Source organism: Carettochelys insculpta, chromosome 2, assembly GCF_033958435.1.
Source record: "Carettochelys insculpta isolate YL-2023 chromosome 2, ASM3395843v1, whole genome shotgun sequence".
Taxonomy (NCBI): Eukaryota; Metazoa; Chordata; order Testudines; family Carettochelyidae; genus Carettochelys; species Carettochelys insculpta.
The window spans coordinates 153308583-153326630 of record NC_134138.1 but is presented as its reverse complement, the minus strand read 5'-3'; the positions used below and the strand labels follow the sequence as shown (position 1 = coordinate 153326630).

The 18048-nt window shown below is 45.4% G+C and overlaps 1 protein-coding gene across 1 annotated transcript in view; it reads left to right on the top strand.

The window, feature by feature from the left end:
- The window catches only part of ADCY2 (adenylate cyclase 2), a 440039-nt gene that overhangs the window by 297387 nt on the left and 124604 nt on the right, over nucleotides 1–18048 (top strand). The window contains exons 8-12 of the mRNA XM_074987859.1: nucleotides 1168–1326; nucleotides 1721–1853; nucleotides 2282–2458; nucleotides 4462–4505; nucleotides 12792–12872. Of these exons, the coding sequence (XP_074843960.1) occupies nucleotides 1168–1326; nucleotides 1721–1853; nucleotides 2282–2458; nucleotides 4462–4505; nucleotides 12792–12872 (594 nt within the window). The remainder of the gene's footprint in view (nucleotides 1–1167; nucleotides 1327–1720; nucleotides 1854–2281; nucleotides 2459–4461; nucleotides 4506–12791; nucleotides 12873–18048) is intronic.

The following is an 18048-nucleotide window of genomic DNA, read 5'->3' as shown; positions in this document are numbered from 1 at the left end:
TAAATAATTTCATTAGTCTTTAAAATGCTACATTTCTGCTGCTGTTCTTTTTTCCCCCATTTGTTTTTTTTTTTTTTACATGGGTATCACAATTACTTTGAATGTTATCTGCCTCCGAACAAAATATTCTGAAGGTTAGGTTTGTGAGTGTGCTTCAGTTGCTTTGCACTGTTTAACTGATCACATATAAGGGATTACAGCTGCTTTGAGTCACTGGAGTGGAAGGGAGCACCTTCATTCCATGGCGTTAAAATTTCTTTGCAAACATTCTTTACAAACATTAATTACGCTTTCTTTGAGACAGGTAAGTAATAGGTTAACTGAGGTACAAAGGAGCTATGTGATTTGTCCAAGGTCTCACGCAAGCCAACCAAGGCTATGTCTACACAGTCCTTTAGCACAGTGCTGCTGTTGGCAGCACTAGGCTAATGACGGTTCTAGAAATTGCAAATGGAGGTCCATTTGCAAACTCGTGGCCAATTAGCATAGCCGCATGAGATTTCGCTGTTGGTAGAGTGGGGTGCTGGCAGTGCCGAGGCCGTGTGGATGTGTCTTTGCTGGCTAAGCCCCCCTCTGTTGCCGCTCCCTTATCCCTATTCAGTTCTGTTGAGGCATAAGGGACTGGTGACAGTGGGGTTTAGCCAGCAGAGGCAGAGCCTGCCCCCCCCGCTGACAGTAAAATCTCGTGTGACTATGCTAATTAGCCGCACAAGTTTGTAAATAGTCCTCCATTTGCAACTTCTCGAACCGTCATTAGCACAGTGCTGCTGGCAGTGGCGCTATGCTGAAGGGCTGTATAGCCATGGCCCAAGAGAGCTGGGATAGAACAAACATCTTCCGAAGAGTTGCAGTTCAAACTTAATCTTAATCTTAAACCAAGTCTTTCCTCTTTATGGCTTACTATTCCTAAAGTAATTAACGGGTATAAAAAATTGAATTCTACTTTGGATTTTACAATGAGTATTTGTTGCAAACAGATTATTCAAAAATGTGATGATAGTGATAATGTATAAAAGCTAAATCTTTCAGCAAAAGAAAGCATCTGACTAATCTGGTATTAGACATAAATGAGAGCAGATGCCACGACCACTTTTCTTCAGCTTTTTTGAAAATTCAAAATTGTGGACCTATATTGCATCCTAACATGAAAATTCTTCTTAACTATAGGAAGGTCAGAGATGCAACTGGAGTTGATATAAATATGCGTGTAGGAGTGCATTCTGGGAATGTCCTTTGTGGTGTTATTGGGCTACAGAAGTGGCAGTATGATGTATGGTCACATGATGTTACATTGGCCAACCACATGGAAGCTGGAGGAGTCCCAGGGTAAGGCACCTCTATGTTTACCTTCGTACATAGGAACTTCAGTGCATTTGTCCTATCAAATAATACTCTGTATGTAATTGGTGATAGACCTTAATGAAGAAATCTTAACCCAGACTTAGAGCTACTTACCAATATTATCAATACATTTGTTGTTTTCCTGAGGGAACATTTGATTTGAGCTGATACTTTTTTATGAAAAACTGCAGATTTGTTGATTTCTACCTTACATGTGCACAAAAGCTTTTGAAAAAGTCACCCTTAGATATCATATCTTTCATTACAAAAATCTGTATAAAAATTGTTGAAAAATTGTTGCTTTTCAGTTAAAATAAATGTAATAAATTAATATTTTGATATTCCCTAATAATAATTCATTTAACAAACATAATTTCAGACGTGTTCACATTACTTCAGTCACCTTGGCACATTTGAATGGAGCATACAAAGTGGAAGAAGGGTATGGAGATATAAGGGACCCATACCTGAAGGAGCATAATGTTAAAACCTACTTTGTAATCAATCCAAAGGTTAGTAGTAATTACATTATGCTGTCAACCATACTTACATTTTTAAAGAGAATATTATCCTCCTCTTTTACACATTTCCACACAAAATGTTACTGAAGAAAGAAGAATCATGTTGACTAAGCTTTGCAAGAAGTACTTTGCAAATATTAGCTTGACTGGAAAAGAAATGTTCAGTTTGACACATACAGTCATGGCCAGACATGCAGAAGAAATGAGCATCTGCAACGCCCACTGGAGCCACTGGGAATTGTGTGTTCTCAGCACCTCCCTGTTACAAACACTAAACTTATGCATATAGAGTACCACACAAAATCATTAAAGGGTGTGTGTGTTTGCATATGCACGTGCACAAACATGCATTCTACAACAGGATTTGGGCATGTATGATATTAAATGATCTCCAGTTATTCATCTCTTTTCCCCCTCAGGGAGAAAAGCGGAGTCCACAGCACCACTTTAGACCCCGGCATACACTAGATGGAGCTAAGATGAGAGCCTCTGTCCGCATGACTCGGTACCTGGAATCTTGGGGTGCCGCCAAGCCGTTCGCACACTTACACCACAGGGACAGCATGACCACTGAAAATGGCAAGATTAGTACCACAGTATGGGCATATTTATGTCATTTCCAACAATTTAGCTATTTTGAAAGAGGAGTTAAATGCTTGATATTAAATGATGTATTGTCTTCTGAGACAAGGTGGGTGAGGTAATGCTTTTAGGGGACCAGCTTCTGTTGGTGAAGGAGACAAGCTTTTGAGCTTACACGGACCTCCTCTTCAGGCAAAGTAGCACAATAAAAATATTATTTCACCCACCTTGTCTCTCTAATATGCTGGGACAGACAAGGTTGTAGCAACACTGGGGAAAAAAATGAAAAAATATTCCCTGGTAAACAAAAATTTATACCTCTGTGTTTTGTTTCTCTTTCGAAATCTAGTTTTAAAGGCCTGATTCAACTCCCACCGAAGACAATGGCAGTCTTTCCATTGACTGAATGGGTTTTGGATCAGATTCTAAGTGCCAAATTCTGCTCTCAGTGCATGTTTGAAATCCCACTGAAATCAACAGGAGTTGCATGTGGACACTGGAGAGCAAACTTCGGCCTTCTGTGCTTATGGCCATAACCTCAGGGTTTAGTATAATTACTTTGCACCACTGTGCAGTCAATCTCTGAGCTAAAAGCCAGAGGTAGACAGTCACAGGAGGTCAACCCCATGACAGACAGATTCTCTGAGAGGCATACTCTCTCACTGCAGTATAGGCATAATTGTGGAAGAGACAAGGTGGCCAGGAATTTCCTCTGCTCTTTGACTGCTCAAAATTCTCCTGGAGTACTGGCGCCAACAGCTTTATTGTGGGCTCCTCAACCCTAGATGAACATTTGGATCAATAGTTCTGTAGTACACCAGTAAATTCTGCACCCTTAATAGATAAAAGATTATTTATTCTCATCATTCAATCCCAATGATCTCTGTCATCACTGCATATTGCTATCATCTGCCAGCGAAAAAGCAAACAAAAAATAACAAGGAAGTACTGATTTTACTCAACATTTGAATTCAGTACTGCATTCCTTTCACAGAGAATCCAGGGTAGAACCTCTCTAACGTCTCATAAACTCAGTATGTACTATTTTTCAAAGCAAAAATATAAAGTGAATGCAACATATTAACCATAAAAAATTAACTATTATTTAGTTACAGAATAACGGTTGCTATCAGGAATCATCATCATTTAAAAATAATGGCCATAGTCCATATTTGGGTACCTAATCAGATGATGTACAATTCTCAAAGGTACTGAATACCCTAGCTCTTATTGAAAGCAATGGGAACTTTGGCGTTGATTTCAGTGAGATCATGATTATGTTCTGATGTAGTGATATGACAATTTTGGAACCAACCAATCATATTAATAATTTAATATTTACATTGAAGCTTGTTGCTTACTCATATTTTCCAAATAATTTTCTTTTTCTGCTTCATTAGAACTTATTGTGTGAAAAAACTTTTAATTTATTAACACCTGTTTGAAAACTTCATATACGGTTTGAACCGCTCTGGTCCAGCAATATCTGTGGTATAGCATGAATTTAGTTAGCTGGATGTCCACTTACCATGGGTGTGGCCAAGTTTCCAGTAGTCCCATCAAGTTTGCTTACAGCCAACACTTCTGGCTGTCAAGATTCTGTGCTGTTGCTTAGCTGTAATTTACATGCAAAAGCTCATGACCAATAAATTTGTTAATCTCTAATGTGCCACAGGAATGTCTGTTGTTTTTAAGGTTACAGACTAACATGGCTACCCCTCTGATAATTTCTAAGAGCCCAGTAGGGAGTGGATGTTTTGATAATGCTACTAGACAATATTGACTACCCGTCTCCTTTGGTTCACTAAATTTTCTGCTTCCGCATCAGTCAGATCCCGAGGTTGCCAGACCAGAGAGGTTCAACCTATGTTGAGCTAAGCAATTAGCACTAATGTATTTCCAAGGTTTATTTTGTTTTCTTCTTGGCAAATTTTGTGTTGTAATAATCTAACAAATATTTTCAAAACATGGAATATTTTCAGAAATTTCTTCCGTTGATACAGGATTTTTTTTTCAGGATGTACCAATGGGTCAGTATCATTTCCAGCGCTGCAGAGAAAGGTATGTATAAATTTATTCACATATTAAGCGCAATAGTTATAGCGTTTCTACCATTAAATCACTGATAACAATTTTGTTTCCAAAATTTGATTTGTAGAATAACTCTTAACAACAAAGAAATTAGATGTAAAAATAGATATATTTCAAAATGGTCCTTATCAATTATGGCTACAGTTCAGCCAACCAGCAGCATTAATTTCAAGTAGTCTCAATATGTTGATGTATGTACAATGTATGTCCTGTACCAGTCCTATAGAAAGTTGTATTACATCACAGTGTAGGTCATTTTAAAGTGAGGCCTCCTTATTGTGCGGGATATTTGTTATCTTGTTTAATCTAGTGAGATGTTTAGTAAGGTGTTTTTTCCTCCAATTGTTATGTTTTTGAGTGTTGCTGACTTAAAAAAGTAGCTTCAGAAAATAGTATTGTGGGTCACATGCTGCCATATTCTGTGTAATATTTAGAAAGCCATGTTAACTTTATTAATAAACATATAAATGTTTAGAAATTATTTATTTAGAAATTAACATGAACTTTTTAAAAAAACATAATAAAGTTCTTCCTGTCATTTTTGGTGACTGGACTCTCCATTACTAGGAAAGAACAAGAAGAAATTGGTGCAAATGTACTCCAGAAGTTCTTTAAAAACCCCACAGTTGTTTTGAAATCTTTGAAAATGAGAAGAGTATGGCTGTTCTTTGAAATTCACATTAGCCCTATATTGCGAGACATTTAGAGCTGAATACCATCTTTATTAAGAACCTGAGGAAGCTAAACTGTAAATAACATATTTCTTCTTTGCCATACGTGATCTCCTAAGTATCTTAAATTGGTTTGAAATAACCATTCCATTCAAAACTAACATTTTCATTCCTTTAGTTTCCAGTGGTAATTCATCCTATCTATGGTCTGTCTTTAATATACCCCCACAGCCTCACTCTGTAAATATACCCTTTACTATCCAAAAGTTGACAAGGATCCAGATACTCCCTTTTAACTTCAGTTCCTGGTCACAGAAGACCAACTCTTGGCTAATCCTACAACCTGACAAACATATCCTGGCTTTAAATCCAAAATAGATGAGTTACATTTCAGTTACACAATTTTCACATTCTGTGCAACGTCAACACTATAGTGAGTGGACCATTATACTGGGGTATTTTCACAGAATAGAATTCTTTCAGATACTGGGAGTGCTTTTGTTTTCTTATTCTTTCATTACCCTCTGAAATAGACCTGAAAGATTAAACACAAACAAACAGAAACCTGTGATTGTATAGGAACCTAAAATCAGGCTCCTGTGTTCCTATTAAGGCACTTGGATAAGTAGGGTAATTTTCAACACCCAACAGCTTAGCGAGGACGAAGGGAAGAGTTGGATCAGTACTCAGCACTTTTGAAATCCAATCTTAGTTATTTGGCTAGGTAGGGTCAGATTGGACAAATGTTTGTTATTCAGGACTACTTGGCTACGTCTACACGTGAAGCCTACATCGAAATAGCTTATTTCGATGTAGCAACATCGAAATAGGCTATTTCAATGAATAACGTCTACACGTCCTCCAGGGCTGGCAACGTCGACATTCAACATCGACGTTGCGCAGCACCACATCGAAATAGGCGCTGCGAGGGAACGTCTACACGCCACAGTAGCACACATCGAAATAAGGGTGCCAGGCACAGCTGCAGACAGGGTCACAGGGCGGACTCAACAGCAAGCCGCTCCCTTAAAGGGCCCCTCCCAGACACAGTTGCACTAAACAACACAAGATACACAGAGCTGACAACTGGTTGCAGACCCTGTGCCTGCAGCATGGATCCCCAGCTGCCGCAGCAGCAGCCGGAAGCCCTGGGCTAAGGGCTGCTGCACACGATGACCATAGAGCCCCGCAGGGGCTGGAGAGAGAGCGTCTCTCAACCCCTCAGCTGATGGCCACCATGGCGGACCCCGCTATTTCGAAGTTGCGGGACGCGCAATGACTACACGGTCCCTACTTCGACGTTGAACATCGAAGTAGGGTGCTATCCCCATCTCCTGATGAGGATAGCGACTTCGACATCTCGCCGCCTAATGTCGAAGTTAACTTCGAAATAGCGCCCGACGCGTGTAGCCGTGACGGGCGCTATTTCGAAGTTAGTGCCTCTACTTCGAAGTAGCATGCACGTGTAGACACAGCTCTTGTAAGAAAAAGGTCACGGACACTTGATACAGACCTAATAGTCATTAAATCAGTTGTGTTCGGTAGAAAAATAATAGATTTGGTAGAAACTGCTCCACAAATCTATAATATCTTATCTCTTGAACCATCCTGTAGATTTGTCATTTTTAAGAAGTAATCTAAATGTGATGGCGCAGAAGGAGAAAGTTAACTTTGCCAACATTCAAATCGGTGTGTTGTCACAAACCCTAGCAGTTCAGGTAGTTCAAATCTGAGATACTACTTGCAACTTAAGTTTTGGAGATTAGTCTTGAAAGGGAGGAGACAAGTTCTGGAGATATTTCAGGTGTCCAGGCGTTAGGAGAGCACAACGTCTGATATTAACAAGAGTGAAGTAACAAGACAATCTCGCCCACCCAAACACTATGTTCGTTCCAGGCCCAGCTAACTTAAAGTAAAATGAACCTTTTGAAACCTTGATAAAAGTTATTTTCAACTCTGTTGCTGGAAATGTGTAGATCCTCTAATCAGACCATACCAAGTGCTCCTGTGAATGTGTAAATGGCTTGTTATTACATTGTCACACTGTACAGACAAATATTACCAAAAATAGCTGCAGCAAGCTTGGATATTTTTAAGAAGCCAAGAATATCTTTTTTTTAATAAATTAATTATGCTACTAAGGTGAATTCTCTCCTTTAACAGAAGTTTCCTCAACTCTAATCTTCTACAAGTGTATTTTTTGTTTTTTTAAGTTACCACCTTATATTTTCCTTTTAAACCGGATGTTCTTTGGGGGACAGATTGTCATAGAATCATAGGGTTAGAAGAACTGCATGTGTCATCTGGGCTATCCTCCTGTCGAGATGCAGGATGTGTTGTGTCTGAGCCATCTAAGATAGGTGGCTATCCAGCCTCTGCTGGAAAACCCATAAGCTGTGTCTATACGTGCACAGAACATCAAAATAAGCGGCCCTTTTTTGAAAGAGCAGGAGGAGTGTCCACACGTATAAACCCGTGTTTTGAAAGGAAATTGAAAGAACAGGGCGCAGACATCAAAATCCAAACCCCAATCCAGTCTCAGGAAGATCAGCCTCTTTCAAAATACTAAATTGAAAGAGGATACATGAAGAGGCTGCACAGTCCTCTTTTTTGAAATACGGGTCTGCCATGGTGCCAGTCAGCTGGAGCGCAGGGCCGCTCCAGCCAGCAGCAGTGGGGCTCTATGGTCCCTGCGTTCGGCTGCCTTAGAGCTGCACGCACACGGGAAAGCCGTGGCAGGAAGCTGAGAGCATGCTAGGAGCAGCCTCTACATGTGCTCCAGCCCCATGCTCCAGCGCTGCAGCATGGCCAGCAGCCAGCCCTGCCGCAAGCCCCATGACCACCACCCCCCGCCCTCCAAGCCCCTGCAGGGCTCCCAGGGGGGAACGAAAAAAAAGGCTCCCCTCCCAGATGGAATGGGAGCTGCAGGACTTCCTCAGCCTGTGGGAGGAGGAGGTCCTGCATGAGATGGGTGTCAAGCGGCGCAATGCCGCTGCCTTCAGCCACCTGACTCAGAGCCTCCAGACCAGGGACCACCCAGAGCGTACCATGGAGTAGGTATGCTCCAGGGTAAAGGAGCTGCAACAGGGCTATGCCCAGGCCAGAGACCAGGCTGGCTGCTCTGGGGCAGCTCCCGCCACATCCCCTTCTTCCGGGAGCTCTGGGGCATCGTGGGGCCCCAGGATAGCTCCCCACCCCGTCATTCCTGGACACCTCGGTTGAGGAGCTGCAGCCGGAGGAGGAGGAGAAGCCCAGACCAGGGACCCAGGAGGGCGATGGGACCACGGAGTGGTCAAGTGAGGAGGGGGACGTCACCATCGACCTCCCCTCCCACTCCTCCAGCTGGGTGACAGGGAGCCGGACATTGCCAAGGGACCCTCCAGTACGTACAGGGAGGGGTGCACACCTGCTCCACAGGGTGGGGGCGATGCAACGACTAGCCACCTGCACACAGGACTGAGGGTCCTGGGCCACACACAGGCTACCCCCCACGAGGGATGCGGCACACCGTGGTGGCCCACCAGTGATGCCCAGCACCTGCCTTCAGTGGACAGTGCTGCAAGCTGCACAGGGGTGGCAGCCGGTCAGTGCTGGACAGCACCTGAGGCCTGCATGCCACAGGCCAGGAAGGGCCACCTGCATGAGAGACCCCTGGATGCACACCCAGGCCAGGAGGCCCAGCCCAAGGGGGGCGGGGCGGTGACCCTTAGAGGGTCAGTGTCCCTTGGGAGGATGGGAGCCCCATGGGGTGGGCTCGCGTGGGTGGGCCACAGCCAGGTTCCCTCCATACGGGCCACATTACTGACATGCTGTCCTCCTCTCCACACAGCCACCCCATCTGTGGGTGGGGAGAGCCCTGCGCTGTCACTCGTCCCTGATAGCCCCACCACAGCCCTCGGAGGTGCCCGGATGCCACCCCACACACTGCGCCGTTGGGGCTGTGGCAGGAGGGCCCCCCGCCAGGCCGAGGAGGACCCAGCCAGCCAGCGCCAGGCCAAGGTGGCTGAACAGCACCTGCAGCTCGCCCAGGCTGAGATGGAGTGGTAGAGGGCAGCCTGGGAGAGGCTGCTGACCACACTTGAGGGCACTGGCCACACCCTCTGGGACCATGTGACCAACATTGCCTGCCTCCTGGCCCCCACAGCAGCTCCCCCTGCTGAGTCTGCACCCTCTGCCCCCACCAGGCCCACTCTCTGGCATTACGTGCTGGTGCTACCCACACCCTCTGCTCCCTGTCGCGGACCCCACACCCAGCGAGGCAGGGACTCCAGGGGCTGATGGGTCTCATGGACCATAACCGCTGCCCTGGAATGAGTGCCCCACCCTCTCCAGGATAGGTTCCCCCTGCCACCCTCCAAGTTAGGTTCCCACCCCCTGTACATGGTTAACAGGAATAGTGTAGATAAATGATTATTTTAATTTTCACCACTCCATGCTGTGCTCCTCAGGGGGATGGTGGGTGGTGGATGTGTGGGTGTGGTGCTGGTGGGGGTGGCGGGGATGATGGGTGGCAGATGTGCATGGGATGTGGGTGTGCATGTGGGTCAGAGGTGCCCGTCATCAAAGGCCTGCCTGAGGGCCTCTCTGATGTGGTGGCCATCCCGGTGGGCCTGGTGGATGGGGGCGGTGCCTGGCTGCTCATAGCTAGCACCAGCCGGAGGGCCCCCACCTGGGGACATAAGTGTCCCCCTTTCTCTCCACAACATTGTGGAGGACGCAACAGGCACCCACTACCTGGTGCATGTTGAGGACCCCGATCTCCAGCCACATGTGGAGGCACTTCCACCCCCCCCTTTAGGCACCCGAAGGCCCTCTCCACGACATTGCGGGCATGGTTGAGGTGCTGACTGAATGCCTTCCTGGTGGGGTTGAGGTGTCCTGTGTACAGCCTCATGAACCATGGCTGCAGGGGGTACGCCGCATCTGTCACCATGTAGAGTGGCATGGTGACGTCCTCCACCACCAGGATGTCCCACTGGGGGAGGAAAGTGCCAGCCCCCATGTGGCTGGCTCAGCCCACATATATGTTGGTGAACTGGCCCCTTGCCTCCACCAGGGCCTGGAGCACCACCGAATGGTAGCCCTTCCTATTGACGTACTGGCTGGTGCTGTGTGGCGGGGCACGGATGGGGATGTATGCGCCATCCAAAGCACCAATGCAGTTCGGAAAGCCCAGGTCCTGGAAGTGGGCAAGAGTGTTGTCCAGATCCCCCAGGCAGACGACCCTATAGAGCAGCATCGCGTTGATGGCTCTGACGACGTGCCGGGGGGTGGGAGGGGAGGGGGACACATGCTGTAGTGCAGGTGGCAGGCTACCTCCCCCACCGCCTAGGGCCCATTCTGCCCCCTTCCTATCTGGCCTCTTGCAGCGGTGGGTTCCCCTCACCCCAGCCCCCCAACCCACCCATGAGGGACGCATGACCCAGCCCCACCTTACCTCCATAAGTACAGCCGCGACAGTGACCTTGCCCACCCCGAACTGCTGTCCAATGGAGCGATAGGTCTGGGGTGGCCAGCTTTCAGATGGTGATCACGACCCATTTCTCCAGGGTGAGGGCTGGCCGCATGCAGGTGTTGTGGTGCCAGAGTGCAGGGGTGAGCCAATGGCAGATCTCCTCGAAGGTCTGCCTTGACATGTGGAAGTTCCGCAGCCACCTTTCCTTGCCCCACTCCCCCAGGACCAGGCGCTCCCACCAGTTGGTGCTGCTGGGGTGGGTCCAGAGGCATCGGGGTGTCCGGGGGGGTGCCCAGCTGTGCTCCGGGTGGGGGAGCCCCACGGCCCCAGGGGCCGATGAGATGGGGTGCAGCTGCGGCGATGCTGCACAGCACTGCCAGCAGGGTGTCCATAATGAGGATGTCCTCCTGCAGGAGCTGTCGCTGAGCCTCCATCATCGGCACGAGTGGGCTCTGCAGGGTTGGGAAAGGCTGAGCAGCACTTGGCTCATGCAGAGAGGAGGGTGGAGGGAGGGGCCCTTTCAAGGAAGGGCTTGTTGGCCATGGGACCCCGTCCGCAGCATTTCCTGCCTCCCTTCTTTCAAAAGAGGGCTTGGAGCCATGTGGATGCTCTCTTTTGAAAGACCGTGGGAGCACTTCGAAAGAGCGGATGGAAAGGCTGATCTCACAATGGCAGCAGGTTATTCCTTTCGATGGATGCTATTTTGACTGCCGAACTTTGATTTTCGCCCTTTCGAAAGTGTGTTCACATGTAGACCCAGCTGTAGTGAAGTAACTACCACAGCCGCTGGACACTTTGTCCTACTATCTGACAGGAAATACTTCACGAAATTTAATCTAAATCTGCTATGCTGTAGTTTGAATCCATTTCCTCTTGGTAGCAAAAGAGAATGACATTTTCCACCTTTTCTGTGGCAGCCTTTCAAGTATCTGAAGTCCATTATATAGACCCCCTTAATCTCCTCTTTTCCAAACTAACCATACCCAGTTCCTTCAGCTTTTGTTCAAATGGCTTTGCCTTCCATCCCATTGATAATCTTTGCAGCTCGCCACTGGATTCTTTCCAGTTTCTCTACGTCTTTTCTAAACATTGTTAACCGAAATCAGACGTAGTACTTCATCTGAGGCATAACCGGCTTCAGAGGGAGTGGTACTGTCATCTCCTGGGACTTGCATGCTGGGCCTCTGTTCCTGCAACCTAAAATTGCATTTGCTTCTTTTGAAGCAGCGTTGCCTTGCTGGCCCGTGATGAGGTTGTGGATCCAGCACACTCCAGGCCCTTTGCAGCAGTGCTGCTGCCACACTGGTTTTCCTACATTCTGTTTCTGTGTATTTAGTTTTTACTTCTTTAACTTTTGCACCTTATGTTTGTATTTGTTGATTTCATTTTGTTTTCTAGTGCTCAGTTTTCCATTCAAGAGCCTTCTGAAATTTAGCTCTGTCCTTCATATACCTTCGTTCAGGTCATTAATAAAATGTGAAACTACACTGGACTGAAAAGAGATCACTTAAAACCACCTTCCAAACCAATCTAATTCCATTAATAGTTACTCTTTGTTTGAGATTGTTTAACCAGTTCTGTAACCCCTGAATGGTAGTTCTGTTGTGCCTGCATTTCTCCAGCTTACCCATCTGAATGTGACATGGTACTCTGTCAAAAGCCTTGCTGAATTCCAGGCATATTATGTCCAGTGCATTCTCCCTGTACGCCAAACCGCTTATCCCATCAAAGAAGGAAATCAAGTTGGTTTGTCATGATTTGGTCTTGGTAAATTCATGCTGGTTGCTAGTTATCACTACTTAATCCTTCAGGTATTTGTGAGTGGACTGTTTTATACATAGCTGTAGTAGCTTCCCAGGTATTGAAGTCACGCTGATTGTTCTGTAGTTTTCTGGCTTCTCCCTTTTCTTCCTTTCTCCTTTTCCCCGTCATCGCCTACATGTGCGCTAACTGCATAGCAGAAGGAGGCCCATTTACATGTTACTGCTATGTAAGTGTTAAATAAGTATTATTTTTATTTATTATTCCCTTCCATTTAATGTCATATATAGGTAGTTGACTTGAAGTTAAAAGCTAATATTAACAATTTAATACTTTTCCACAATACTTTCCCTTTTTTTTTCCTTACAGAACAAAATCACAGAAGAAAAGATTCGAAGAGGAATTGAATGAGAGGATGATTCAGGCCATTGATGGAATCAATGCTCAAAAGTATGTTTACATCTCCTCTCTTTAACATTTGTGTGATTGTAGAGCTGGTGGTAAATTTTGTAGCCTCTCTTCCATCGGCATGCAGAACCAAAAATCAGTGGCGCATCCACCATTCTGCTTCATAAAGCAGAACAGGCCACTCTGAGAGACTTTATTGAGGAACAACACACAGCAGAAACATTTTTAAAGTCATTGTTCTGATGGCTGCTGCACTTGTGATTCATGCAGTGGGGGAAAGGAGGTTTTGTTTACCCCTTGACGTTCTCCTGCTCAAAACTTGATTTCTTAGGCCTTCCACAAGAATCTGTGATTTGGCCTTAAGTCTCTATGTCTAGGACATCTCTTCAAGTCCTCCTGAAAACTGGTACAAAGCCTTAATACATCTGGGAAATTAAATTTAGTTATGTACTTAATTAATGAGATTGTTAGTGAAATGTTTAGGTTTGTTCTTTTACTTCTTGATTTCATAGATAAAATCACCTTAAAATAGTAATTGAAAGGACAGAAGGAGCAAGGAGAAAGAATGAAGGAACTTAGCATTAAGGAGTGAAAGTGGAAATAATTAATGATCCAGGTAAAAATAGATGGGGGTAGACCTGGAAAAAGGGAATGAAGCATTAGGCTCCTGTAGCCACCTTCCATGTCTTTTTGCTGTGGCTCAGTAGAACGATCTGTCACAGAAGAATCGTAAGAGAGATGAAGAAACAGTAACCAGGGCTTTTCTTACTCTGAAATCAGAGCGACAGAAGCAGATTCACAGAACTAGATGTGCCTCTTGTTTCTCCTTTGATAAGCATTGTTTCAGTTTTTCCATTGTTTCCTTAGAATATAATGTGGCTAATATGTACATGTAAATTTTTCTCAAAGGCAGAGGGTCATACATTGAGTATATGTCCTTGGAGGAGCCAGAGGCAACACTTACTGAGCCTGTTAGTAAACAGATAAGAGCAAGGTCAATATAACTTTAATTGTAACAGACAAGCTCCTTTAAATATTAACTATCACTGCAGGGTGAACTAGGGGTTAGTATTTATGAACTGTATTCTCCACTGCAAGAGGCCAACATTTAGCTCAATTGAAAAAGGTATACTGCACCTAATTTCTAGAAACCAAAGGACCATGCTTAATTTTCTTGTGTAATAATCCCATCAGACTGTCTGTTTTGATCAGACAATTTTGAGTAAGTTGTCATTAAACTGTATGTTGACGGTCATGTCAAACACAAATACTAAAATGATAGGAAGCAAGTCCTCAGGCAAATAAGTTTGTTTTCACTGTATTAGTATAAGCATGGGTTGCAGTACACAATCCGTATAGCTTTAAGTGTGGTGTAAAGTAGAAGAGCTCTGAAAAGCAACACTGCAAAATGGCACTGTGGGTTTCCAAAATGTGTCATTTATCAATGATTTCCATAACATGTTCTTAATTTATATGTAAAAAGTTTTCAATCCTAAAGTTTCAACCTGTGATGAGAGACATAAGCAGAGTTTTCTTCCTTCTGATACATTGTTATTAGTAAGCACGACATGCAAAAACTCCATGTAGAGAACAGTAAAACTGTAAAGTGAAGTGCTCAGAATTAAGAAATATCAGAAATATGGCTGAGAGTGCAAGTGCATTCACACAGTAATAATTTTATATTCACATAATGCAGTAGGACTCATACCATGTTTAACACACACAATTGACTGCACTCAGGATGAATCAGGACTGTCTCTTGAATGAGGCTCTTGTTTACAGGAGCACATGCCTCATATGGAGGGCTTCAGGTTTGTCATGATGCAGAAAAAGACGTGGGCATTGTGATTTCTCTGTTTATGATTTCTTTGTCTATGATTTCCTCCTGGAAGGCCAAGGAGGGTCACTGGTCCACTGCAGGAAAGGATGCCTGGGGGAGAGTGTTTTGGTGAGCAAGAGCCTGCCTTACAATGGCAGCTCCTGGCCCAGCTCCCTTTTCAGACATTTCACCCTGAAATACAGGGTTGCAGCTACACTCACTCAAATTTGGCCCTATTGCCCCACCAGTCAAGACCTGCCACTGCTTGTGCCCAGGGTGAATGCACAGTGGGCTTGCTTTCAATGCCTACCTCTTCCCCATGGGACACAGAATGCCAGAGTGAGTCCAGGGTGGACTTGCTCCCCAGGCCCCCAAACCCTCCCTCCTCACCACACAGGATTTAGGATTGCAGTACTGAGGGGAAGGAGCTGTTACAAGTGGCTTGTGTTCCCTCACCTTTTGGAGCGTTTATTATCACAAATCACAGAACACAGCTTCTACTAAATTTACTACGACTGCTCTATGACTTTAGATTAAAAAATGCCCTAACAAATCCAAATCCAACTCAGATGTTACAGAAGATAGTGTGTAGTGAGTTAGGCAAGGGGCTTCAGAAAGAGAAACAATAGCCTCATTGTTACAGAAATTGATTGCTAGTATAGAGTTGTGCTCTCTCCTGTAGAGTTGCTGTGTAATTCTGGGCAAGTCACTTAAAACAAAAGGTTTATAATTGGCCATGTAATTGTGAAGCACTCAGATATGCTGATGACTGCATCTGTGAGGTAATAAATAATTTTGTATTCAGAAAGCCTAGGGCCACACATTGAACAGGAAGCGGGGAAAGTTGAATTACCATGTCTTCAGGGCATGGACAATCTTACTTCTGGAATTTCCTTAATTTCAAGTGCTTGACTTTGAAACTTTCATAATTTTTTTCAAGTAAGTTCTTTTATGTAATTTGCTATTTTTTAAGAAAACTCTGAACAAAGACACATCAGGTGGAAACTTACTGGCCACTAGCTTAGGTAATCTGCAGGGTCTGAACTTTGAAGTCCAGAGCTTAAACCCTTGCCCTTTGTATTCTTTACCAGATTATTTTATACCAGTAGTAGACTATCTGTGTAAATCAGAGATTTGTGGAATTTGAGACACTCACTTTCCTAGGTGGTTTCAGAGCTGTTTGCTGAGAGCCGGAGGAGTGCAGAGCCTGAGAACTCCTGATCTGAGTTCAAGGTTCTGGAGGGTTAGGTACTTAGAGGATTATAGACCTTTCTGCTCCTGTTTACCATAACCTTATACCTGTTTTTCTTAATTCACGTTCTACCTGCCCCATGCATTTGCTTCTCTTCCTCTGTTCCAATTTTCCATCTTTAATTATTCCCCAGCCGCCTCCCTTCCCTATCTTCCTATTCAGCTTGCTTCCCAGCTCTTGTCCCCCTCCCTACCTGCTCCCCCACTCCCATGCCTCTTGTCTCCTATGGATGCCCCACTCACTGCTGGCTGCTCCCACTCTGCCTCCTGCAACCTCCACGTCCTGCTTCCCTCCCCTTCCTTACCCTTCTGCATTCTAAGTTGGGCTGCTTCTTCCTTCTCTTCATTACTTGGGCACCAGAGTGAGGAACGTTGAAAACACAGGAGAGGCTGTCTCCTTGTTTTCAGTTCTGGTACCTGATCACAGTTTCAGGGGGACTGCACATGTATGCCCCTTCTTTGGTCCCTCCAGGGCACCCTCCTAAGGTTTCAGGCTCCCAGCAGTCACCTGGTGATGGCAGTTACCCATACGTCTCCCTCCTGATCAGGTTTTTAGGATCCTAGCCATACATTGTGAAATCTCCAGCAAACCAGTCTGCCTAAGTGCCAGCACCCAGGTTCTGCTTTCTCTTTAACAACAAATAGTATGACAAAAAGTGGAGTATTGAGTCCCATCCTCTTTGTCTTTGGAATACCCTCTTTAGGTAGTTGAAGGCTGCTATCAAATCCTCCCACGTGGTTTTCTTCTTAAGGCTAAAAAAGCCCAGTTCCCTCAGCCTCTGCTAATAAGTCACGTGCACTAGCCACCAATAGTATGTAATCTCCTGTGGGGTTAGTGTCATCCACAAATTTGCTTCGCGTGCAAACCAACCCATCATCGAAATCGTTAACGAAGATGTTCAACAAAAGCCCCAGGACTGACCTCTGGGGTACTCCACTTGATATCAGTTGCAAACAAGATATTGAGCCATTGATCGCTACTCGTTGAGCCCAACAATCTAGCTAGCTTTCTGTTTACCTTACAGTCCCATTTATCCAATCCATACTTCTTTAACTTGCAGTTATGGGAGGCTGTATGAAAAGCTTGACTAAGGTTGAGGTATACTGCATCCACTGCTTTCCCCATATCTGCAGCACCTTCTATCATAGAAGGCAGTCAGGTTGGTCAGGCATGACTGGCCCTTGGTGAATCTATGTTCACTGTTCCTGATCACCTTCCTGTCCTTCAGGTGTTTCAAAACTGATTCCTTGAGGACCTGCTTCATGATATTTTCAAGGACTAAAATCTATATTTCCCCATATTCTTTTCCTTCCTCTTTTTGAAGATGAGTACTACATTTGCATTTTTCCTGTCATCTGAGACCTCCTCTGCTCACCAAGGCTACGTCTACACGTGCAGCCAACATCGAAATAGCTTATTTCGATGTTGCGACATCGAAATAGTCTATTTCGATGAATAACGTCTACACGTCCTCCAGGGCCGGCAACGTCGATGTTCAACTTCGACGTTGCTCAGCCCAACATCGAAATAGGCGCAGCGAGGGAACGTCTACACGTCAAAGTAGCACACATCGAAATAGGGATGCCAGGCACAGCTGCAGACAGGGTCACAGGGCGGACTCAACAGCCAGCCGCTCCCTTAAAGGGCCCCTCCCAGACACAGTTGCACTAAACAACACAAGATCCACAGAGCTGACAACTGGTTGCAGACCCTGTGCCTGCAGCATAGATCCCCAGCTGCCGCAGAAGCAGCCAGAAGCCCTGGGCTAAGGGCTGCTGCCCACGGTGACCATAGAGCCCCGCAGGGGCTGGAGAGAGAGCATCTCTCAACCCCCCAGCTGATGGCCGCCATGGAGGACCCAGCAATTTCGACGTTGCGGGACGCGGATCGTCTACACGGTCCCTACTTCGATGTTGAACGTCGAAGTAGGGCACTATTCCTATCTCCTCATGAGGTTAGCGACTTCGATGTCTCGCCGCGTAACGTCGAAGTTAACTTCGAAATAGCGCCCGACGCGTGTAGACGCGACGGGCGCTATTTCGAAGTTGGTGCCGCTACTTCGAAGTAGCGTGCACGTGTAGACGCAGCTCAAAAGAGTTTTCAGAGATGATGTTCAGTCTAATCATGAGGTCACCGACAGTCCCCAT